Below are 19,779 nucleotides of genomic sequence, written 5' to 3'. Positions count from 1 at the left end.
CTTAGGTACCAAATTGAAATAAAATTCAAATTTCAATTGTAATATTTTAAAACGTTGAAAGCTAGTGAATCAAAACTCAAGAAAACGATACTCAAGAACTAGATTAGAAGTATTATATTTGAAAAACTAAGAATCAAATAAAAACTGACACAAAAAAAAAAACCTAAGACTCCAAATAGTTATTCTCCCTTTGTTTATAAGGTTAATGACATTTTGTTGCTTATTTTATGGTAGATGAATTTTTTGAGCACTGCAATCAAATGTCAATATCAATGTCGAAATATCAAAAACTTATATCATAACTGTTTTAGTTTTCTCATCTATTTTTCAAAACAAATTGTCTAAAAGGTGGTCATCAGTAAATTGTCATTATCAATGTTGAACAAATTCAACTCATGACCCCAGTCTAAACAAATCAAACTTAGGATATCTTCTGTTAAAAACTGATGATGGCAAATAGCACAATTTAGAAAATAAAATTTAAATATAGTACAATAATAAAATATTTGTAAAAAGATAAATGTTGACTAGTCAATTGATAAATGTATTTAAAATGTTGAGTTTGCCCTTCGGGCGTCACTGATGGTTGCTAAATAACCAAAATAGGTGATAGCAACTTATAGCAGCCATTGATAACTATTAATTATAGCTTTCAATTTGAGAAAATCGAGAAAAAACATTAGGAAATGATAAATAGACTATTGCTAAATTATCACTAATGACAATGATATTCATTGATGAACCTATCAATGACTCTCAATAATAACTTTTAATATGAGAAAGTTGAAATAAAGTGTGCTATACAATGGTTTAGGGATTAGTAGTCTTTTACCAATTTTGTGCTATGTATTCTACTACTACTATTATTATTTTGGTTGAATGTCATTTACACAATCGACACTTGAGTTTTGTCATTTGAAAATCACTAAAAATATGGCTCTAGAAAAACTATCAAAATTCATTTTTAATAGATTTTTTGATGAAATTGTTGTAAATTAAGTGATAGACATTGAAAGAATATGAAATTTTACTATATTTGAAAATATGTCTTTTATTTAATCAAAATAGTTGATGTAAAATGACTCTAAAAACACTTTTTTCTAGTTCAAACTGTCTCGACCTATTTAGCGAAATAATTTACTTCTGTATCTATGAGCAATAAGAGAGGAAGCGGGGAAAACATCCCTTAGGCTAGCTAGTCACACAACTTGAACTACTCTAACAAAGAACTCCCACTAACCGTTTTTCTACATCGTTTAGGGTATGGAACTCACTCCCCGAGAGAGGATATCCTGGCTAGAAAAAGCCAATTCATACCATTCCTCGGGCTGACTTAACTCAGCAACTCTCAAGTAAAGAAGAACTAATTAAGGCAACTGCTGCCCTCAGGGTTTATATCTCAAATCCAAAGAGCAAGGCAGTATTCAGCTTGGCTCGACTAAAAGAAGCGCTAAACCCCTGAAAAAAGTAAAACTATAACTCATCCCTTCTGTTCATGTTCTAAACTTGTTACATAATACAAGTTCAGAGACATTTACTACAATCAAATGAGTCAGTAGTATAAATTTTAAAACTATAAGAATCAATTTGAAATCAAGCTAAAATCATGAAGAAACTAGTAAATCTCTCAGATATGAAATTAGGAAGAAGAAAAAGAAATTTGTTGTGATATCAAAAAATTCGGATAAAAACTTATAATGGAAGTATAAAGAGAACGGATGGCTGCAAATATGAACTTTAAACTTCCCTACTCCAATTGCATGATGATGTTTATCACCTTGAATACAATAATTGAGAATATAAATACATATAACCTGAGGGAATCCAAGCGAGGACGTTTCTCAGAGTTCTTCAGAATAGAGAGACCTAATTTGTTATGTTCAATTGTTTGGCCCCGACCCCGAGCTATGAGAGATGACGATTGGGAGAAAAGAAAAGAATGGTAGAGCTCTAAATGAGCCTTATTTTTCATGGACAAGAGGGCTATAAATCGGAAACCACATATTGCGTTTGATGTATTCAATCGTCTCCTCCTGTAGAAAAAGCAATAAACTTCAACGATAAACTCAAGAAATTACAGAAATTTTAGCAATAGCCAAATTCCCATGCCATATATTTGATAATTATCAAAGGTAACAAACTGTTTTCTAAAACTTATGATTGAATGAATTATGAAAATAAAAATAAAAGTGTTAATGTGCCTGTTGAAATCCCTGCATACAGATTCATGATAAGAAGAAATACCATTATTTAATCGTCACTCTAGAAATAAACGAGAAGATGGAAACTAGAGTTTAGACCAGTTCCTTCGTTTTTAATCCAAATAATAATGTAGCCATTTTTTGCCATCTCCAATCTTTAAGTTAAAGCTGTATCTATCATCAATTATCAGTTCACTGTCCACAAACAAAAGTCATTTACTCTAAGATGGGTACATTATTTTAAGGAAGCAGAAAAAGAGAAGGTGCTTGTAACCTTATGCACCATACGAGGTTTACTTTATTTTTTAAATTCTCGAGTGAGAGTGGAGATTTGAAAATATAATTTTAAAAAAGAGATGAATAATATGCAAACCATGAGATTAGCTTACGTACTTTGGCCATTAGCCCCAGCTCTCGAGGGCCCACATCGCCATGGCCTTCTGCCAAATTCTCCGAAACAGCACTCCTCAGGACTGCAGCTCCGACCTCTGCTGTGATTTCTCGAATGCTGCAAATTGTATTTACATATTTTGGAAGTTAGTTCTTTGGCCAACCAGTCTAAACATTGAAGTAATCAGATTATGTTGATTCAATTATATGACAATATGATGGAATATAGAACTGTAAATCCTACTCCTACCTATCAATCGATGGGTACAAAATGCCACTTTGAACTTCTTCATCTGTCATATAAGAAGCAAGGCTGCAGAGATGACAACATCATATCAGCACCTTGGAGATAAATAAAACATAGATCAAGGATACAGTGTCAAATAGTAAGGCACTAAAATATATATCTATTTTTACACCTATATGTCATTTGGCTTTGGTTTTTAAAAATAAAATCTATTTTCTCAAAATTTCTCACCATAATTTTCATTATTCAAGTAAAATAGGAGAATTCTGAGCCAAATTTCAAAATAAAAAATAGAAAATAAAGTTTTCAAATTTTTTTTTTTAATTTTCAAGACTTAACTTGGTTTTATGAAGCATTGAAAGAAAGTAGATAACACAACAAGAAATTTAGAGGTGAGAGACATTTTTAGACTTGATTTTCAAAAATCTGAAAAGTAAGAAAAGTAGTTTTTAAAAACTTATTTTTGTTTTTTAAATTTGGCTAATAGTGCAACTCTTCTTCTTAAGATTGATACAAACCATTGTAAGAAAGTGAAAAAAAATAAGTTTAATTTTTAAAAACCAAAAATAAAAAATGAAATGGTTACCAAACGAGGCTTAAGATCTCAACCGGTAACCATTTCATTTTTTAATTATTGTTTTTTCAAAATTAAGCATATTTTCTCTATTCTTATATTGATTTGCATCTATCTTAAGCACAAAAGTAAAGTTGAATTTTGAGCCAAATTCCAAAAACAAAAACAAGTTTAAAAACTATTTTCTCTTTTAATTTTCAAAAGTTGGTTTAATTTTTTTAGAATAAAAAACATTGGTAGAAGTTGGATAGCAAAGCAAGATATTTAAGGTGGAAGAATTGTGCATATGCATTGCCTAATCAAATTTAGAAAGACTGCTTTCATTAAGAAACAACTATTGGATGTTTGTATGGAAAGAGATACAACCCCGCTTATAATTTTTTCCATAAGCAGTCTGCAAGTGGTTTCACCAAAAACCATAAGACAAATCCTCTTAATATACCCTAAGGTTTCCGCGGCAAACTAGGCATTTTTAACATCTTCAGTCTTCCAAATTTAAAACTAAAAGAAGAGATGATATTGTACTTCCACATAAAGATTCATACCATTCTGCAGCTGCTTGCAACATTCCATCGGTAATATAACGAGCACCTGATAGAAGAGATCCCAACCCAATCCTGCATGAAAACGATCATAGTTAAACAATTAACTCACCGAATTCTTACAAGTTCAAAATAACAGTGTTTAAAGGAAATATACAGACCCGGGAAACAGATACATGTTATTTGCTTGATTTACATGGCCAAACTTTCCATTACCTGCAAGTTATTTTACAGAAAGTCATATTAAACTATAAGATACAGGGCTAGAGTCCGAAACTTAAAAAGCTCGTGCAATCCCATAGGAAAACTTTAAATTGATCGTTTAGGTATGATGCTATTTCACACATTTTATTTTTCAGAACATAAAAGATACCAAGTGCAACGTTCTCAAAAGGGCTTCCACTAGCGAACACAATGTTTTCTCCAGCGTACTTGAAAGCATCAGCAGCAGTGCATTCAGCTGGTAAAAGAAAAAAAGGATAACCAGTTGTAACTGCAAATAGCTAGCTAATTTGAAAATTTTTGCATCCTTATAAACAAACAGACCGTTCATGGTGGGATTTGACATTGCAAATATTGCAGGTTTACTTGAATCAGATTCCCGCATTGCCTTGAGAACCTAGAGTAATCCCATCAAATATGAGAACTAGAAGAGGAAAGTGTACCCAAAAATTGACACTCTCCTACATGGACTTTGCCATTAACTAAATGGATAAAGGACAATGAGGTCTCAAGTTCATTACATCTGTCCTGTAATTATGAGGCTAAACGAACAAAAGACAATGATGCATGTAATTTACTCGAGAGGTGTTCAATTTCCTTTCTCCTATCCTCCATTATTGCTTTTATCTGAGGAAACGTCTAAAATAATCTCCACTCCAGAGAAAAAGATGAATGAGAGGTGGATTTCTTAAGTTGCTTATTTTACAAATTTATAACAAGAAAGTGTGAGATAAAGCATGGACGACTAAAAAACAAGTGGCATAAATGAAAATAACGGAAACATCATACATATTGATGTTGTTGAGATAATACTTTTTGGAAATTGAAGTAAGCCCCAACTAACGAAAAAAAGAGAGGATATGTACCTCCTCATTGAAGATACCGCCAACTCCTGACAGACCAAGAAGAACATGGGGCCTAACCCTTTTCACCTGAACAGTGATTAAAATTTCATCCATAAATCTTAATGGGGATGGTCAAAAACTACTGAAGAGTAATGGCAGAATCCTCTCTGAGTGTTGAGGAAATTAGCTATGTATCCCTAACCATGAAGGGAGTTTGAGAAAGCTTACCACTTCTAATAAATTGGCTCCTTCACTGAGTCCCTCGAGCTCTCTTGGATCTTTAGCAAATGGTGCAGCTGCTGGATCAATGTTTGTTCTTTCTTTTGTGATAAGGCCCTGTACAAAGAAATAATTTATTTTGCTCTGATGACATATGTAACATGGAGTTAAAAATCTAGCAGCATAACCTTGCTAAAATCATCGCATCACAATCATGATAATAAGGTGTGAAGAGCATATAACAATTAAATACACTTCATAGAGATTAAAAAACCAACAATAGATCTGAAAAGTTAAGATCAATGTCAATTTCATAAGAAATCAATATTCTATAAATATAACACTTGCACAATAGTTGACCTTTTTGGGATCAGATGTAAGAAAACAAATATGATGTAGATAAAAATTGAGAACAAGGAAGGAGGAGCATTCTTCACAGAAAAAAATTAAAATCAAAGTCAAGAAGTAGTACAAGAAAGAGCTTTACCCAAAAGATACGGTAGTAGGAAAGGCAAGACAACAATAATGACAAACAATTCATTTCCCGTTCAATCAAACATTAAACAAAAAGTTTTACACATCTTTAAAATATGCTTTATCATGTTCATGAATGATAATTTTTACGTGCTAGAAATTTGAGTAGTTCAAACGTAAACAAAACAAGCTTAATGTTAAGCTTCCCCAGCAGGTTGATCATGATAATTAAAATCAACTCAATGACTTCATGAAATTAATAAATAGAAGTGTTAAAGTAACATAGACATGAATATATAAGCTAGAGCAGAGACATGACTATACCTGACAACCATTACATAGTGCTAAAAGAAATGACAATTTTCTTTTTCATTTAATATGTAATTTGTAATCTACAAAGACAATTGGTCAAATAGATGAGGTTAATCTGCAGCATGAACGCGGATCATGCTAAATTCATGAAATCAATAACTCTCATGGAAGGAAAAACTTGGCCAGACTGATGCAGAAATTGAGAAATTAAAGTTTGAAAAAGAGTTTTACATCTTTATCTATTAGAAAAAATTGACTTCTTGCAGTAGAATCGTTGTTCCCTGCCATTCTCGAAACAGCCTGAATAGCCATGTTAAGAACACCGAGCCCTGCACTGAAGTTGAAAGAGGGGAAAAAACAGCATGTTAAAACAAATGAAGGTTAAACCAAAAGGATTGAACTATAGTTTCCAAAGTTTTCATTTCTCTTATATTCACGTAACAGTAATAGTAACTCCTCTTTCAAACAACCACTTTTGTTTCAACAAAGAGGACAAGGCTTATCCCTAAATCGTTACCAGTATTGCTATTTAGAGAAAATGTTAAAGTTAAACAGCTGGCAATACCTTCCAGCCCCTACCACCACTATCTTTTGGTTAACAAAATCACTCAATGGCCGCCCTTGAGCTCTCACAGTTCCCAATAGTCCAGCAAGAGCAACACCAGCAGTTCCCTTTATGAAATGAAATAAACGAAAATGAATGTCCTTTTAAGTAATTATCAACTGCCTGAATATAGCATCAACTACTCACTTGTATGTCATCGTTGAACATGCAGAACCTCTTACGATAACGTTGTAATGTTTCAAAAGCCCATTTCATTTGAAAATCCTCAAACTGGCATCATTCAGGATCAAATTGCGAGATTACGATACTGATTACTAGCAGTGAACACAGTTAAAAATTTGATATCTTAACCAATAAACCTGAACAATAGCTTTAGGCCAACGTGTATGCACGGCTTCCATAAATTCATCAACGATTGATAGATACTCTTCTCCCTCCAATCTAGGTTGTCGAAGTCCTAAATCTGCCATACTAGATCATGTGACATGACAATCTATGAAACATCTAGAAGGAATTATGCATAGACTCCATGTTTAAAAAACGATCTCGGGAACATGCCTAGGCATTAAGTGCAGGTCTGGCACCTCAAGATGAGGCACATAAAATATGATGTGCACCCAAAAAAAAAAAGGATTTTTCCTCTTTATTAATAATTTAAATTGTTTTCTAAGCCTAAATGCAAAATTGTTTGAATTTAGGGTTTTTATTTATAATTCCACCTCAACTATACTTTCCCTTCTTTATGCATTCCTCTTTGGTGTAATTCAAAGTTGTGTTTGGGTCTTTTTTTTATCCAAGAATCAATATTGGAGAATGGTTATTTATAGATGTGAATGGCAGTTTACAGTACAAATTGAAAAAGACACCAAAAACCGTACAAATTGAAAAAGAAAAACACGAACCTTGGGAGAAACCCCATAACTAAGGCCCACTTGATTTTTGTTTCTTGTTCCTAAGAAATTGCTATTTCCATCTTTTCTAACTAAACAATTGAGTTTTGAGACAAATTGTAAAAAACAAAAACAAGTTTTTAAGAACTTTTTATTTTCTTTTAATTTTTTAGATATAGCTTGATTTTTCAAAACTAGAAAACAAGACAAAAATCAATAGGTGGAAGCAGTGTTTATAAGCTTAAATGTCAAAAATCATAAACTAAGAACTAAGTGGTTATCAAAAAACTTAAGAAACATAAGATAAATATAATAAAGAGGAGTTCCTAGTAAATCAAACTATTTTTTGTTTTTTTGGAGAAGAAACAATTTAATTGATAAGTGAAAATTCCAAAGAGTAAAGAAAAATCACCATGAAATACAAGATGAGCCAATGGACAACCCAGTTAGATGAAAAAATACAAAATAGACCAAAGGGGAGGGGGGCGACCAAAAAGGATAGAAAAACATAAAAACGTAAAATGGATTGACAATGCAAAAAACTCACAGTTGAGGGGAAAACTAAACAAAACAACAATGCAATGAAAATTAAACCAATGCATCCTAAAAGCAGGAACCATAAACCCAAATACGTCGAGGTCCCAGATTTAAACAATTTGGAAGTTTCAAATTTTTTTTTAGGGAAACAAAGGATATCGCACTTTGGAACTTTCTAAAAACATACAACCAGTAACTGGCTCCATAAATCTGCAAATCTTGGCATTACTCCAAGTCTTTGCATATTCTATAGGGAGATGACAAGTTTCTTACCTGACAAGGCTAGAGGAGGACCTAAACAAGTAAAAGGACGAAATGAAGCAAGCTCAAGCAACAAATTTTCTGTTAAGTAAACATAAATATTAACTAGAGGCTTAAATAAAATATTTCACCACCACCACCACCACAACAAAAAGCCCAGATATATCGCCATTGACAACAGAAACAGAGCAATATAAGCACAATACATTACAAGGAAAATATGGAGATAAAAGACATGAAGGTTTCCCTTTCACTTACAAAGAGGATCATTAAGTAACTTCTCGTTGTTAGTACCAATATCTAGCATTACTGGAAGAATCTGTCAATTAAACAAGAGTAAACTTAATGAAATTCAGAAAGTGGGGTTAAGAAAAGTTGCTAAAAAATGTCACCATTAAATGATATTAGTATTCTTAGATAATCTACAAATTTCATGAAGAAAAGACTGCGGACTTGAGGGTTACCCCCACTATCAGGAATACTTGCTAGAACGGGAAAAAGATATCGACAAATTCTAAACACGGCACACTAAAACTCTCACTCTCCTGGTTCTTGCTTAAAATCACATGTTCATGTGAATGCTGATAGTGCCTCTTTCACTAAAACAAACCAAATTTCCTTTAGAAATTTATCCACAGAGTAACATAAATATAGATTGACACAATAAGGAATAATTCAAGTCTACACTTCAATAATTTATTTAGTTAATGCCACAGAAGAGACAAAAGAGGAAAACAATATAGGGGCTAGGGGAGGGGACTGATAGACCACCAATTATTTTACAATCTAGTAGGAGGAAAAAGGGAGCAGTTGCACGTGATCAAGAGAGGGAAATGGAGAAAGAAGTGGAAACCACCTTGGCGGGGACCATGGTTAGTTACATGGGAGAGAGTTAAAAGGGAAAGAAGGGAGGGAAGAGAGGGGTGGTTAGTCAGTTTCTGGAAGTGGAGGGCTGTAATTTTGTGGAGAGCAGGGAATGCAGAAAGTGTTCAGTTTCTGTAGTCTGTAGCAAGTTATTTCCATTATCGTGAAGTACTTTACTGTTTTGATGTTTTATGTTGAACTTGGTTTATCTTTGTATTAGTTCTTGTGTTGTATTTTGTTTTCAAGACTGTGTTAGTACTGTTTTCTGTAAAAGTTTGGCTGATTAATAAATTAGTAGAACACACTACTTGGTGTTCTATCAGGGACCCTCCCCACTCCCAGAGATCCAACACAAAAGAAAATTTCATGTAGACACTCCAACAAGAGGCCAGATATAATACATGACTGCATGGTCCCAGAAAAAAAATTGATAATAACAAAACCTACTACTTGTGAAATCTGCAAACTATACCTCTATATTTAAGCATGGTGTTTTGGGGGGATAAGAAACCATTTTATTGATAAATGAAATATCCAAAATGATACAATAGGAAAGCCCCATAAAGAAATACAACAAAACCCCAAGTAAAAGATATAGATACAACAAAACCAAGGGAGAGGGGGACAACAAAGAGGAGGGATTAAACATAGAGAATCAAGCTGGATTGACGGTCCAAGAAGCTCTCCAATCTCTTATTGCAAATGAAAGGGCAAACCAAACAGAACAATCTAAAGAAAATTGATTAGAAGTAGCCCAACATGAGAAGATAAAACAATCTGAATGCAGGCGACCCTATAAACAATTAAAACAATAGCCACAACTGATTGAAATCAAGTTGGATAAACAACCATTTGATGAAGGGAGGGCGTTGAGCTTGTCTAAGAAAAACATACTCTTTGAGGGTTTATGCCAGCAGCAGCAACATACATATCCAGCTTTCCTATAGGTATTCCTATCCCCTGAACTCCAAGGTCACCGAGGCCAAGAATCCGACTTCCATCTGTCAAGACAATCATGTCAACCTGTAGTTGGAAGAAGAAAATACAATGAATTTCAAAAATATATATATATATATCTATAAAGCATAACAATTATCCAATTGCTGAACGAAATAATATTTGTTATGCTATGTATATAATTCACAAATTAATAGACCATCATCTCAATGTATAAATTGTGTGAAGCTAAGGTCTCTTAAACAACTTAAAGAGGATTGAAGAAGAGTACCAAAAGTTTTTCATTAGCCATCAATCCAGGAAATAAATGAACCATCAAGCTTGTCTAATAAACTGAACTGGGTCCTCAATATGTAACACAAATTACACAAAAATCTAGGGAGGGGGGATATGATTTAGATACGTAAAATACTTAGAGGTTTGAGAGAGAATCAAAATAACTTACTGCATTCACTAAAGAAATATATATACAAGATATAATGGTGACCAAAGAAGAAAAGTGTAACAAGGATATTTACAATAATAGAATTATAACACTCCCCCTTAAGTTAGAGCATATATGTTAATCATGCCCAACATGACATAGATAATCTGTATGTGCTCCATTCAATGCTTTCGTGAAGATATCTCCTAACTGTTCTCCAGTCTTCACATATTCGGTAGAAACCAAAACTTGTGAATTTTATCACGTACAAAATGACGATCAACTTCAATATGTTTAGTCCTCTCATGGAGCACTGGATTAAATGCGATATCAAGTGCTGCTTGATTATCACACCACAATTTTGCTGGTGTAGTGATTTCAAATCCCAACTCAACAATAGTCAATAAGTTGATATATCCAAATCAATTCACACACAAACTGTGCAATTGCTCTATATTTTGATTATGCACTTGAATGTGACACCACATTTTGTTTCTTACTTTTCCAAGACATCAAATTGCCACCAACAAAAACACAATATCCTGAAGTTGATCTTTTGTCTTCTTTAGATTTTGCCCAATTAACGTCTGAGAAACATTCAATATTAGTATGACTATAATCCTTATATAATATAACCATGCCCGAGAGCAGCCTTCAGATAACACTGAATCATTCCAAAGCAGCTGAATGATCAACTGTAGGGCATGACATACATTGGCTCATAATACTCACTGAATAGGCTATGTCGAGTCGAGTCGAGTCACTGGAAGGTAATTAAGTTTTCCCTCTAACCTCCTATATCTTTCAAGATCTTTCAACAATTCTCCATCTTTTGTGAGCTGTAAGTTGGGCACCGTTGGGGTACTAGATGGCTTAGCCCCTAGCTTCCATGTTTCAGTCAACAAGTCCATATTTTTTCTGTGATAATAGTATTGCTTTCTTGCCTGTTTTTACCTCAAATTCCTAGGAGGTATTTCAACATGCTCAAATCTTTTGTTTGGAATTGGCAATAGAGAAAAGTCTTCAGGGACCGGATACCTGAAGCGTCATCACCAACAACCACAATTCCATCAACATATACTACTAATAGGATGACACCACTCTTAAAAAGTTTGAATGATCTGACGTGCTCTTTTGCATTCCAAAACTTTCTATCACCTCGATAAATTTTCCAAACCAAGCCCGTGGACTATGTTTTAGTCCATCCAAAGATTTATAAAGGTGACACGCCTTTCCATTCTCCCCTTGAGCAACAAACCCTAGTGGTTGCTCCATATACACCCCTTCTTGAGGATCACCATGAAGAATGCACTTTTAATATCAAGCTGATGTAAAAAAGTTGGAAACAAATATTGAACCTCTCCTCTCCTCTCACCCACCCTCTTCTCCCTTCACTCCGGCCACACCTTCTCGCGGTCACGTCGCCGGCAACGCCAAACCCAGGGAGTTACAACTCCATCTTTTTCGGAAATGTAAGTCAAAAGTTGAAAAATCGTAGACTCTTTCTACTGTATCTGGTTCGGTAAGGGAAGGTTCAATATTGAAGATGCAGATTTCCAAAAAATCATCAGTTTATCCAAGACCCAATTAGAATGGTTCATTGATTCAATAGATGTTCTTGTAAAAGAACCAAACTGGAAGTTTTTCAACAAATATGGGAGTGATGAAACTGGAACAACAAAACTATCCAAATTCCAAACCCCATCCGGTTGGTTTCTGAGGTGTGTTCCTCGAAACTCCTTTGGAATACAATCCTTCATCCACATCTACTCAGGAGAAACTAGACAAGGTTGGGTCTCCTTCCTCAATATGATCAGGTCCTTTTTATTGACTCATAATTACACCTCCTTTTCAAAAAAAAATATCAAGTTGATGTAAAGGCCAGTGACTGATTGAAGTTAATGAAATAAACAACCTCACAAATGCCATTTTTACAATCGGAGAAAAAGTATCAGCATAGTTAACGCCATGTTTGTGCGTAGCCTTTCACTACAAGGTGTACTTTTAATTGAGCGACAAAACCATCAGGATTAACTTTAATTGTAACCATCCATTTGCAACTGATAGACTTCTTTCCTGCAGGGAGAGAAACTAAATCCCAAGTACAATTATCATCTAAAGTAATCATCTCCTCCAACATTGCAACACACCAACCAAGATGAGAACAGGCTTAATGATACAAACTCTAATGATGCAATGAAAGAACGTGTAGAAGACGGCTAATGGTTATATGAAACAAAAGAGATAATAAATGAGCACACTTAAGTTTACCTTTATGAAGAGCAATAGGAAGATCATCACTCATTTCTGGATCCAATGACGAAGAAACCTCTGGTACAGCGAAGTAGGGGTGTACAAATATGGGTTGAACCCGAATAACCCGGACAACCCAATCCATATTATAAGGGTTGGGTTGGGTTAGGTTAAAATATAGGTTGAGTTGGGTTAAAAAATTGATTTTTTCAGGTTGGGTTGGGCCTCGGGTTGGAGGGTTGAAAAATTCGGTTCAACCCAACCCAACCCGAATTAATATAATATATAAATAAATAAATATATATATATATTATTTTAATAAAAAACAAATTAAAGGTATATAAATCTTGAATTTATTGTATGAAAGTTTGAATTGTGTATGTTTGAAATTTATATGTATCAATTTCAAACTTTTATAATCATTAGAAATTAGAAAATGGGAAAAAAAATTTAAAAAAATTATATATACAACCCGACAACCCAACCTAACCCAACCCATATTTTACGGGTTGGGTTGGGTTGAGTTAGAAACTAAATTCGGGTTATTCGAGTTGCCAACCCAAATAACCCGAAAATATGGGTTGGGTTGAGAATGTCTCCCAACCTAACCCAACCCAACCCGATTTCACCCCTACAGCGAAGAAGCCTTAGGGGTAGGGCATGGAACTGAAGGAGGTTGTCGTCAATAATAGACTTCAGTGATGGGTTGACGAATAGAAGTAAACACACGTGAAGATGAACCACAAAGAGGATTAGAATGAGAAATAACATTGTAGACAAGGAAATCATCCTTTGACTCTTGATACTCCCTCGACTCATATTCGAAGAGAAAGAAGGTGAGGAATAAAAGGAGGAATGTTCAAATAACACGAGAATAACCAAAAAGATATATTTTAAGGTCTTTGGATCCAACTTTGTATGTTGAGGCCGAACATCTTGGACGAAGCAAGTATAACCAATTATTTTGGGAGGAATGTGAAACAAATGTTGTTTGGGGCATAAGATACAAAAAGGTATCTCACCCTTAAAAACGAAAGAGGGCATGCAATTTATTAAGAAACAGGCTATGGAAACATCAGCCCAGAAAGAAATTGGAAAATGCATTTGAAACATTAAGGCTATGGTGGTTTAAAAAAGATGACGATTCTTTCCTTTTGCAACCCCATTTTGAGATGGAGTATCAACGCAAGAAGATTGAAAGCATACCATGAAAATCTAAATAAGATTTAAGGAGAAATATTATTTAGGACTATCACTCTGTAAGATTTTAAGAGCACCACTTAACTGAGTTCGAATTTCAACATGAAAGTTATGCTTTTGGTTTCACCCCAAAAGGCCTCGTACCAATAAAGATAGTTGTTCACACTTATATACTCATAATCGCTTCCTTTTTTTTTTAAACGTAGACAAGCTTCTTTATTAACGTAAAACTCGAAGTATAAGAGAATTATACAGTGAGAAAAAATAGAGAAGCCAAAAAGTGGGGTGGGGGGAACCAAGGAAAATTCAAAGACCAAAAGAAAATCCAAGTACAGCAAATACAATGGAGCAATGCAGGCAAAAAGTAAGAAATAAAACTGAAGAAAAAAGCAATACAAGAAATGAACCAAAACAGAAAAAAATGGTTTTCCAAACATCTTTTTGGCTGGAAAAACATCTTTTTCCAAACTTCTTCCCTAACCAACGTGGAATTTTGTTCGCAGTCCAAACAATTCTCCCCTCAAACAAATTTATTTCACTCCCACCACCCAAGGCACCTCCCCTTCATCTTGGATCACTTGCTCACCCGAGCACAAGCACGATTCACACTCGTTCTTATCACCCGATAAAATACGAACAAGGCTCACCAAATTTCTTTTCATAATCTGAGGATTTCACTCACACAGTTAGACCTAGACCAAGGCTCTGATACCATGTAAAACAATTGGGTTTGAGAGAGAATCATAATATTATTGCATTCACTAAAGAAATATATATACAAGATATAATTGTGACCAAAGAAGGAAAATGTAGGAAAAACCAAAAAAGGAAAATATAACAAGGATATTTGCAATGATAGAACTATAACAAGATAGAATCAGCTAAGCGCAAATCTCAAATACTAGGTGATTAACGCCAAATATGGGTCCATCTGCAAGTTTCTTGAACCTAGAAAAACCACTCAACGATAATCAAAAGCTCCCAGGAAAGACCATATTGCAATACCACCCCATCAGCCTTGACAGAATGAGCCACATTGTTGAAAATGATAAGCGTTTATCATAGTGGAAAAAAATGTTCGGCTGGAGATGCTCTCTTTCATGAAATGTTTCCTCTTATTTTAAACTATCTTTGCAAAGATGGAGCCATTTCAGACACGTGAAGTGTTATAAACACCTGCTAGAACCAACAACTTAGAAGAAATCTGAGAGACTTAGATTGAAAATTTCGCCTCCACTACATGAGTGTTTGCTAGATATATTGGGATTCACATATGTCGTACATGCATCCTTTGGTAGGCTCATGGCACTTCTAAGGGACTCAAAGATTTACCTTGCATACACTTTGGGCAGTTATCCTTCTAAAAAGGAAAAGAAGCTTCCCTTTGTTAGATTTCATGTTTCTCTTTGGACTTTGATTTCAAAGAATATTTGTAATTATTCAATAAGTTCTGTTTTGCTAGTTGGAGCCCCTTCTATTAGTTAGATTCCCTTTCTTGTAGGCTTGATTTTCCGTATACCCTTTTATTCTTTCATTTTTACCCAATGAAAGTTCTTTAAAAAAAATTGAGGGTAAAGAAGCTTTTATGGGAACATTTTGTGAGAGCTTTCAGCTGGACTACTTGGCTTGAACCAAGTAGAAGATCATCCAAGAAAAGGAGCTTACCTATTCTAGATTTTGTGAAGCTATAGCTAGTTTGGTTATGGTATGGTGAAAAATCTCTCCTGTTTTTTGCTATCACTATAGCTTTTCTTTCCTCCAATCTAATTGGAGAAGTTTTTATATATTTCACAAGAGGGCCATCTTTTATAACTTCAAACCATCAATGAAATTTTCTAATAAAAAAAAAAAGGTTGAGAAACAAAATGGTAGATACAAGGTTCAACAAACCTGCTGTCCTGGCCAATTATAAATCATGGACATCATTTCTCCTTTGTCTTTTGCACTGAAATACATTCCACGTGGACGTCGAAATAACCCAGAATAATTTTGACAAACTAATCCCACTGTAGGTGTGTATATTATTGGAGCAAAGTTTTTTATGTTATCAATCAGGACCTAAAGAGAAAAAACAATAAAATTGGATCAAAACAAATATTTACTTACAAGCATCTAAACGGCAATAATTTTGCAACTTACTCGATAGTACAATGTCTCATTCCTATCATGCAATCTGTTTAAAATCCTCCATTTCGCTAATGAAACAGTGCCATATGGTTGGCCATGAGTATTCCTCTCCAGCGACCGATATGACTCCACTAGCAAATTGAACGAAAACATGCAAGAGACATTCAAAGAAATGATCTTATCTTTAATGCTCCTAAGGATTGAAACTCTCCTAGAACACTAAAAGAAATCTGTATTCAACACCAGACTTGTGATTACAAGAACTTTCTTAGAATAGAAACAAATTTCATTGGCTAATGAAATCAAGTAAACCCTTTGGAATCACAACACCTAAAGGTGAATAACATAAAATATCTCCAATTGGATATCAAAGAATCAGAGAATTCAACTTCTTTTGTAATTATATTACTTCAACAAATTGCAATTAACTCAACTTGAAGTGGCTTTTTGTAACCATGAGAAGATCAATAAAATAGAGTTGCAAGTTTTCAACTAATCAAGATAAATGTTTCTTTAAAATAAAATTACAAGGGGAATAACCTAGCATTAAGTGTTGCAAACAAACCAACAAAGTTGCATTCAACGGACTTGAAAAATAATAGCGAACTAAAAATTTAAACAGCTAAACAACTAGCAATTGACATTTAACAGCTACCATAGCAACTAAGTAACAACCTACGCAACAATATCTAACTAGACTAACGGTGAAATAAAGGTAAAATGCAAAAATTTCATTATAGAAAATTCAATAATGTCTTTCTATTTTAGGGGATTCATACTAAATCATCAGTATGCTAGACAAGCAATGAAATTTTAAGATCAAGCAAAAACTTACTGAAACGAGCATATTGCTGCTCAAATGATATTACTCGTGGAGGAAGAAGGCCACGGATTCCTAGACGGTCTCGTTCAGTGAGAGGAAATCCAGTATCCTGCTCTTTGAAAATAGAAAGAGACAAATGTAAAGAGAGTTGCACATGACCACGACAGTCAACCAAGGGATAAAGAAAGTTTTTCTTTTTAGAAATATAAAAAGGGATGAAGGAGATTAGGTACTACAAAATTTTCATAATTTAACAATAAAAGAAGAGTAAAATGCATACTGATAAAGAATTTAAAAGTAATGATCACACGTCGATCTCCTTGTGCCATAAATCTTTACCCAATTGAAGAATCAAGACCCATCTAAAAAAGAAGTCCCAAAGGGTATTTATGAACGGACATTTTATATTGATATTGATATTTATTATTATTACTACTATTATTTTACTTAGAGTTGAATGAGTGTTATGGTAGAACATCTAAACATCTAACCTCTTGATACTAGTGAACATGCTTTAAAGTTGTGCTCAAAATGGCAATTGTACTAACAGACAGACTTTAAAAGTACAGTAACTACTAATAAGAGCTTGATTCATTTACCATGTTAAAACATTCTAGTGTAAGTACAGAGTTCATAAACATGTTCCAATTATCACCCGAAATGGAGACCTTCAAATCTGGAAACACCAAAAAGTCCAGTCCTATATTCAAATTATAAGGCACTGTATATTCATATATCATTGTTACAAAATACTTGCATTCGTCCACACGCTTATACGCTTATACCAGAATATAGACAAGCATACATGAAAAGACCAAAGAAAAAAAAAAGCAACAAACCTTGTTGAACCAAGGATCGTGTAGAATATCAGCACCGCGCTTATGGACAATACTAGGACCAGGAATGGCAGTCGATAACCGCCTAGATCGGCGAAAACTCGCTGCAGTAAACTTTACAAGGTTCCACATAAAGCTGGATCTAGGGAAAAATCAAGAAAGCAGAAACCAAATCCAATCTGGCTACCAGTAAACCAAATGCAACAGTGCCGCAAATCCAATGCTCTACTACTTCAAGTGTCCAACCTATCTTCCAAAAAGATTAAAAAGAAATGATCAGCTGTAATTCGAAGCAATGCTAGTTAAGGTTAAGGTTTCAGAGGCTTTGTCAGTTGAAACATAAAGGTTGCGGTCAAATTATAGCGGGCAGTTGAAGCAGTTGACGAATAATGGAGGAACGATCCCGTAGAGGCCTTAATGGCCCAAATGAAAAATAGACAACTTAAAGAAACTATTTGTTTTTGACTCTTTGCTGCAAATGGTTAAAAGATGGGCTTTGAAATAACAGCCCAATCTTACCTAAATGGCCCAAATTTATATTTTTTTTCTTGGTTGTTCTCCAACCAACATGCACGAACTTCAGGAGCACATTCATTAAAAAAATAAATTTCTCTATATCATCTTTCTTGCCTTTTACTGTGTCATACACTGTTTCCACCTCACTGGTTCCTTCAATTATATTTTTTATGCTAACTACTTTAGTTTATTGCATTCTTATTTTTTATGCTAACTACTTTAGTTTCTTGCATTTATTGAAGGATTCATAATGGACAACTTTCTATAATCAAGTAAATTTTCTTTCGTTCATAATATATTTGCATGTATTATTTGTTTGTGACATAAATAAGTTCAAACTAAATAGAAGCATAGTAATATAAATTTAGTTAAAATACTTATCACATAGCTCCTTTGTATTTGGAAGTTTAGGATCAATAAGGATAATACTCGACATAGTTGTTGATAAATTCACATCCCCTAAAAAAACATTAAGAATATACATTTACTTTAGGGGCACTTGCAAAAATGAAAAAATAAGTTATAATAATTAAGTTTATAACACAAACATTTTATTATTTGCGAAAATGGCAAAAACAAAGCCCAATCCACCCATCAAGAGGTAAAATGTCACAAATGTCCTTGTTACTAATAAATGTTTGATACACCCATTGATACATCTCGATACATTTGATTGATGTACTTGATTCACCTGATACTCTTTGATACACTCTTTGTTAGCATATTCTTCAATTTCTAAACCTTCGTTTTCCGTCAAATCACTTCATAATGTTAACTTCCTTGTAGAACAACTTCAAAATGGAAAATTGTTTGAATATATATGGAAAAAATAAAAATCTCTCCATAATGTTATCTTCATTGTAGAACAACTTCAAAATGGAAATTTTCGAATATATTTAAAAAAGTAAAAATAAATAAAATATATATTTACAACACCTCTTATCTATAAGATAAACATTTCTTTTTGTCAAACTTCCATTGTTTCAGTTTTTCATTTTGAATTTTTTCATGGATCGTACCGAAAATACAATTTCTACAAATTCTATTCATCAAATATAATTAAATTAAACAAATCTATTCATCAAATATCTGTATCTTCAATTTTTCAGTTTTCCTTATTTTATTCCTCTTTCCTATTTTTAATAATCCTTTTAATTATTATTCAACTTTCCTCCAAAAAGTGTATTTTAGGATAATTTTGATAATTTTGAAAATGTATTCAATATCCCTAAATTTTGATAATTTTGAAAATGTATTCAATATCTCGAGTTATCATTTTCAAGGGTTACCCATGAGGCAGGACAAAGTACAAACTAATTCATTAATGTATATGGCAAGTAAAGCCTAATGATTTGTTCGGGCACAAAAGGGTTAGATTGGTCACCCATACTAAATGTAGTCATACGAAATTGGGTTGTGTGTGAATTAAACAAATTTCCAAGGCAAACTTGGACACACTAAAATGAGGTATTTGGGGGCATTAATTCAAGTTATAAAGAG

The 19,779-nt window shown here is 33.7% G+C and overlaps 1 protein-coding gene across 2 annotated transcripts; it reads right to left on the bottom strand.

Moving 5' to 3' along the window:
* Window positions 1-1,609: 1,609 nt before the first annotated feature.
* Window positions 1,610-18,121, bottom strand: LOC101212275 (NAD-dependent malic enzyme 2, mitochondrial). 2 transcript variants are annotated; one of them, XM_031887402.1, is made up of 19 exons: window positions 17,767-18,121; window positions 16,940-17,036; window positions 16,117-16,235; window positions 15,868-16,035; window positions 10,038-10,166; window positions 8,538-8,598; window positions 6,951-7,054; window positions 6,778-6,861; window positions 6,592-6,698; window positions 6,258-6,360; window positions 5,250-5,357; window positions 5,043-5,108; window positions 4,501-4,573; window positions 4,328-4,414; window positions 4,116-4,170; window positions 3,958-4,029; window positions 2,842-2,904; window positions 2,595-2,709; window positions 1,610-2,033 (listed from the first exon to the last, which is right to left on the bottom strand). In XM_031887402.1, exons 1-19 carry the CDS (start codon window positions 17,893-17,895, stop codon window positions 1,962-1,964), a joined length of 1,812 nt encoding a protein of 603 aa, XP_031743262.1. In that variant the 5' UTR covers window positions 17,896-18,121; the 3' UTR covers window positions 1,610-1,961. The 2 variants fall into 2 exon arrangements, with proteins under 2 accessions (XP_031743262.1, XP_031743263.1); XM_031887403.1 differs by having other exon boundaries at window positions 16,940-17,041; window positions 17,767-18,112.
* Window positions 18,122-19,779: the final 1,658 nt, after the last annotated feature.

The sequence above is a fragment of the Cucumis sativus genome, chromosome 6 (genome assembly GCF_000004075.3).
Source record: "Cucumis sativus cultivar 9930 chromosome 6, Cucumber_9930_V3, whole genome shotgun sequence".
Lineage (NCBI taxonomy): Eukaryota > Viridiplantae > Streptophyta > Magnoliopsida > Cucurbitales > Cucurbitaceae > Cucumis > Cucumis sativus.
This window is presented reverse-complemented; position numbering and strand designations above follow the sequence as displayed.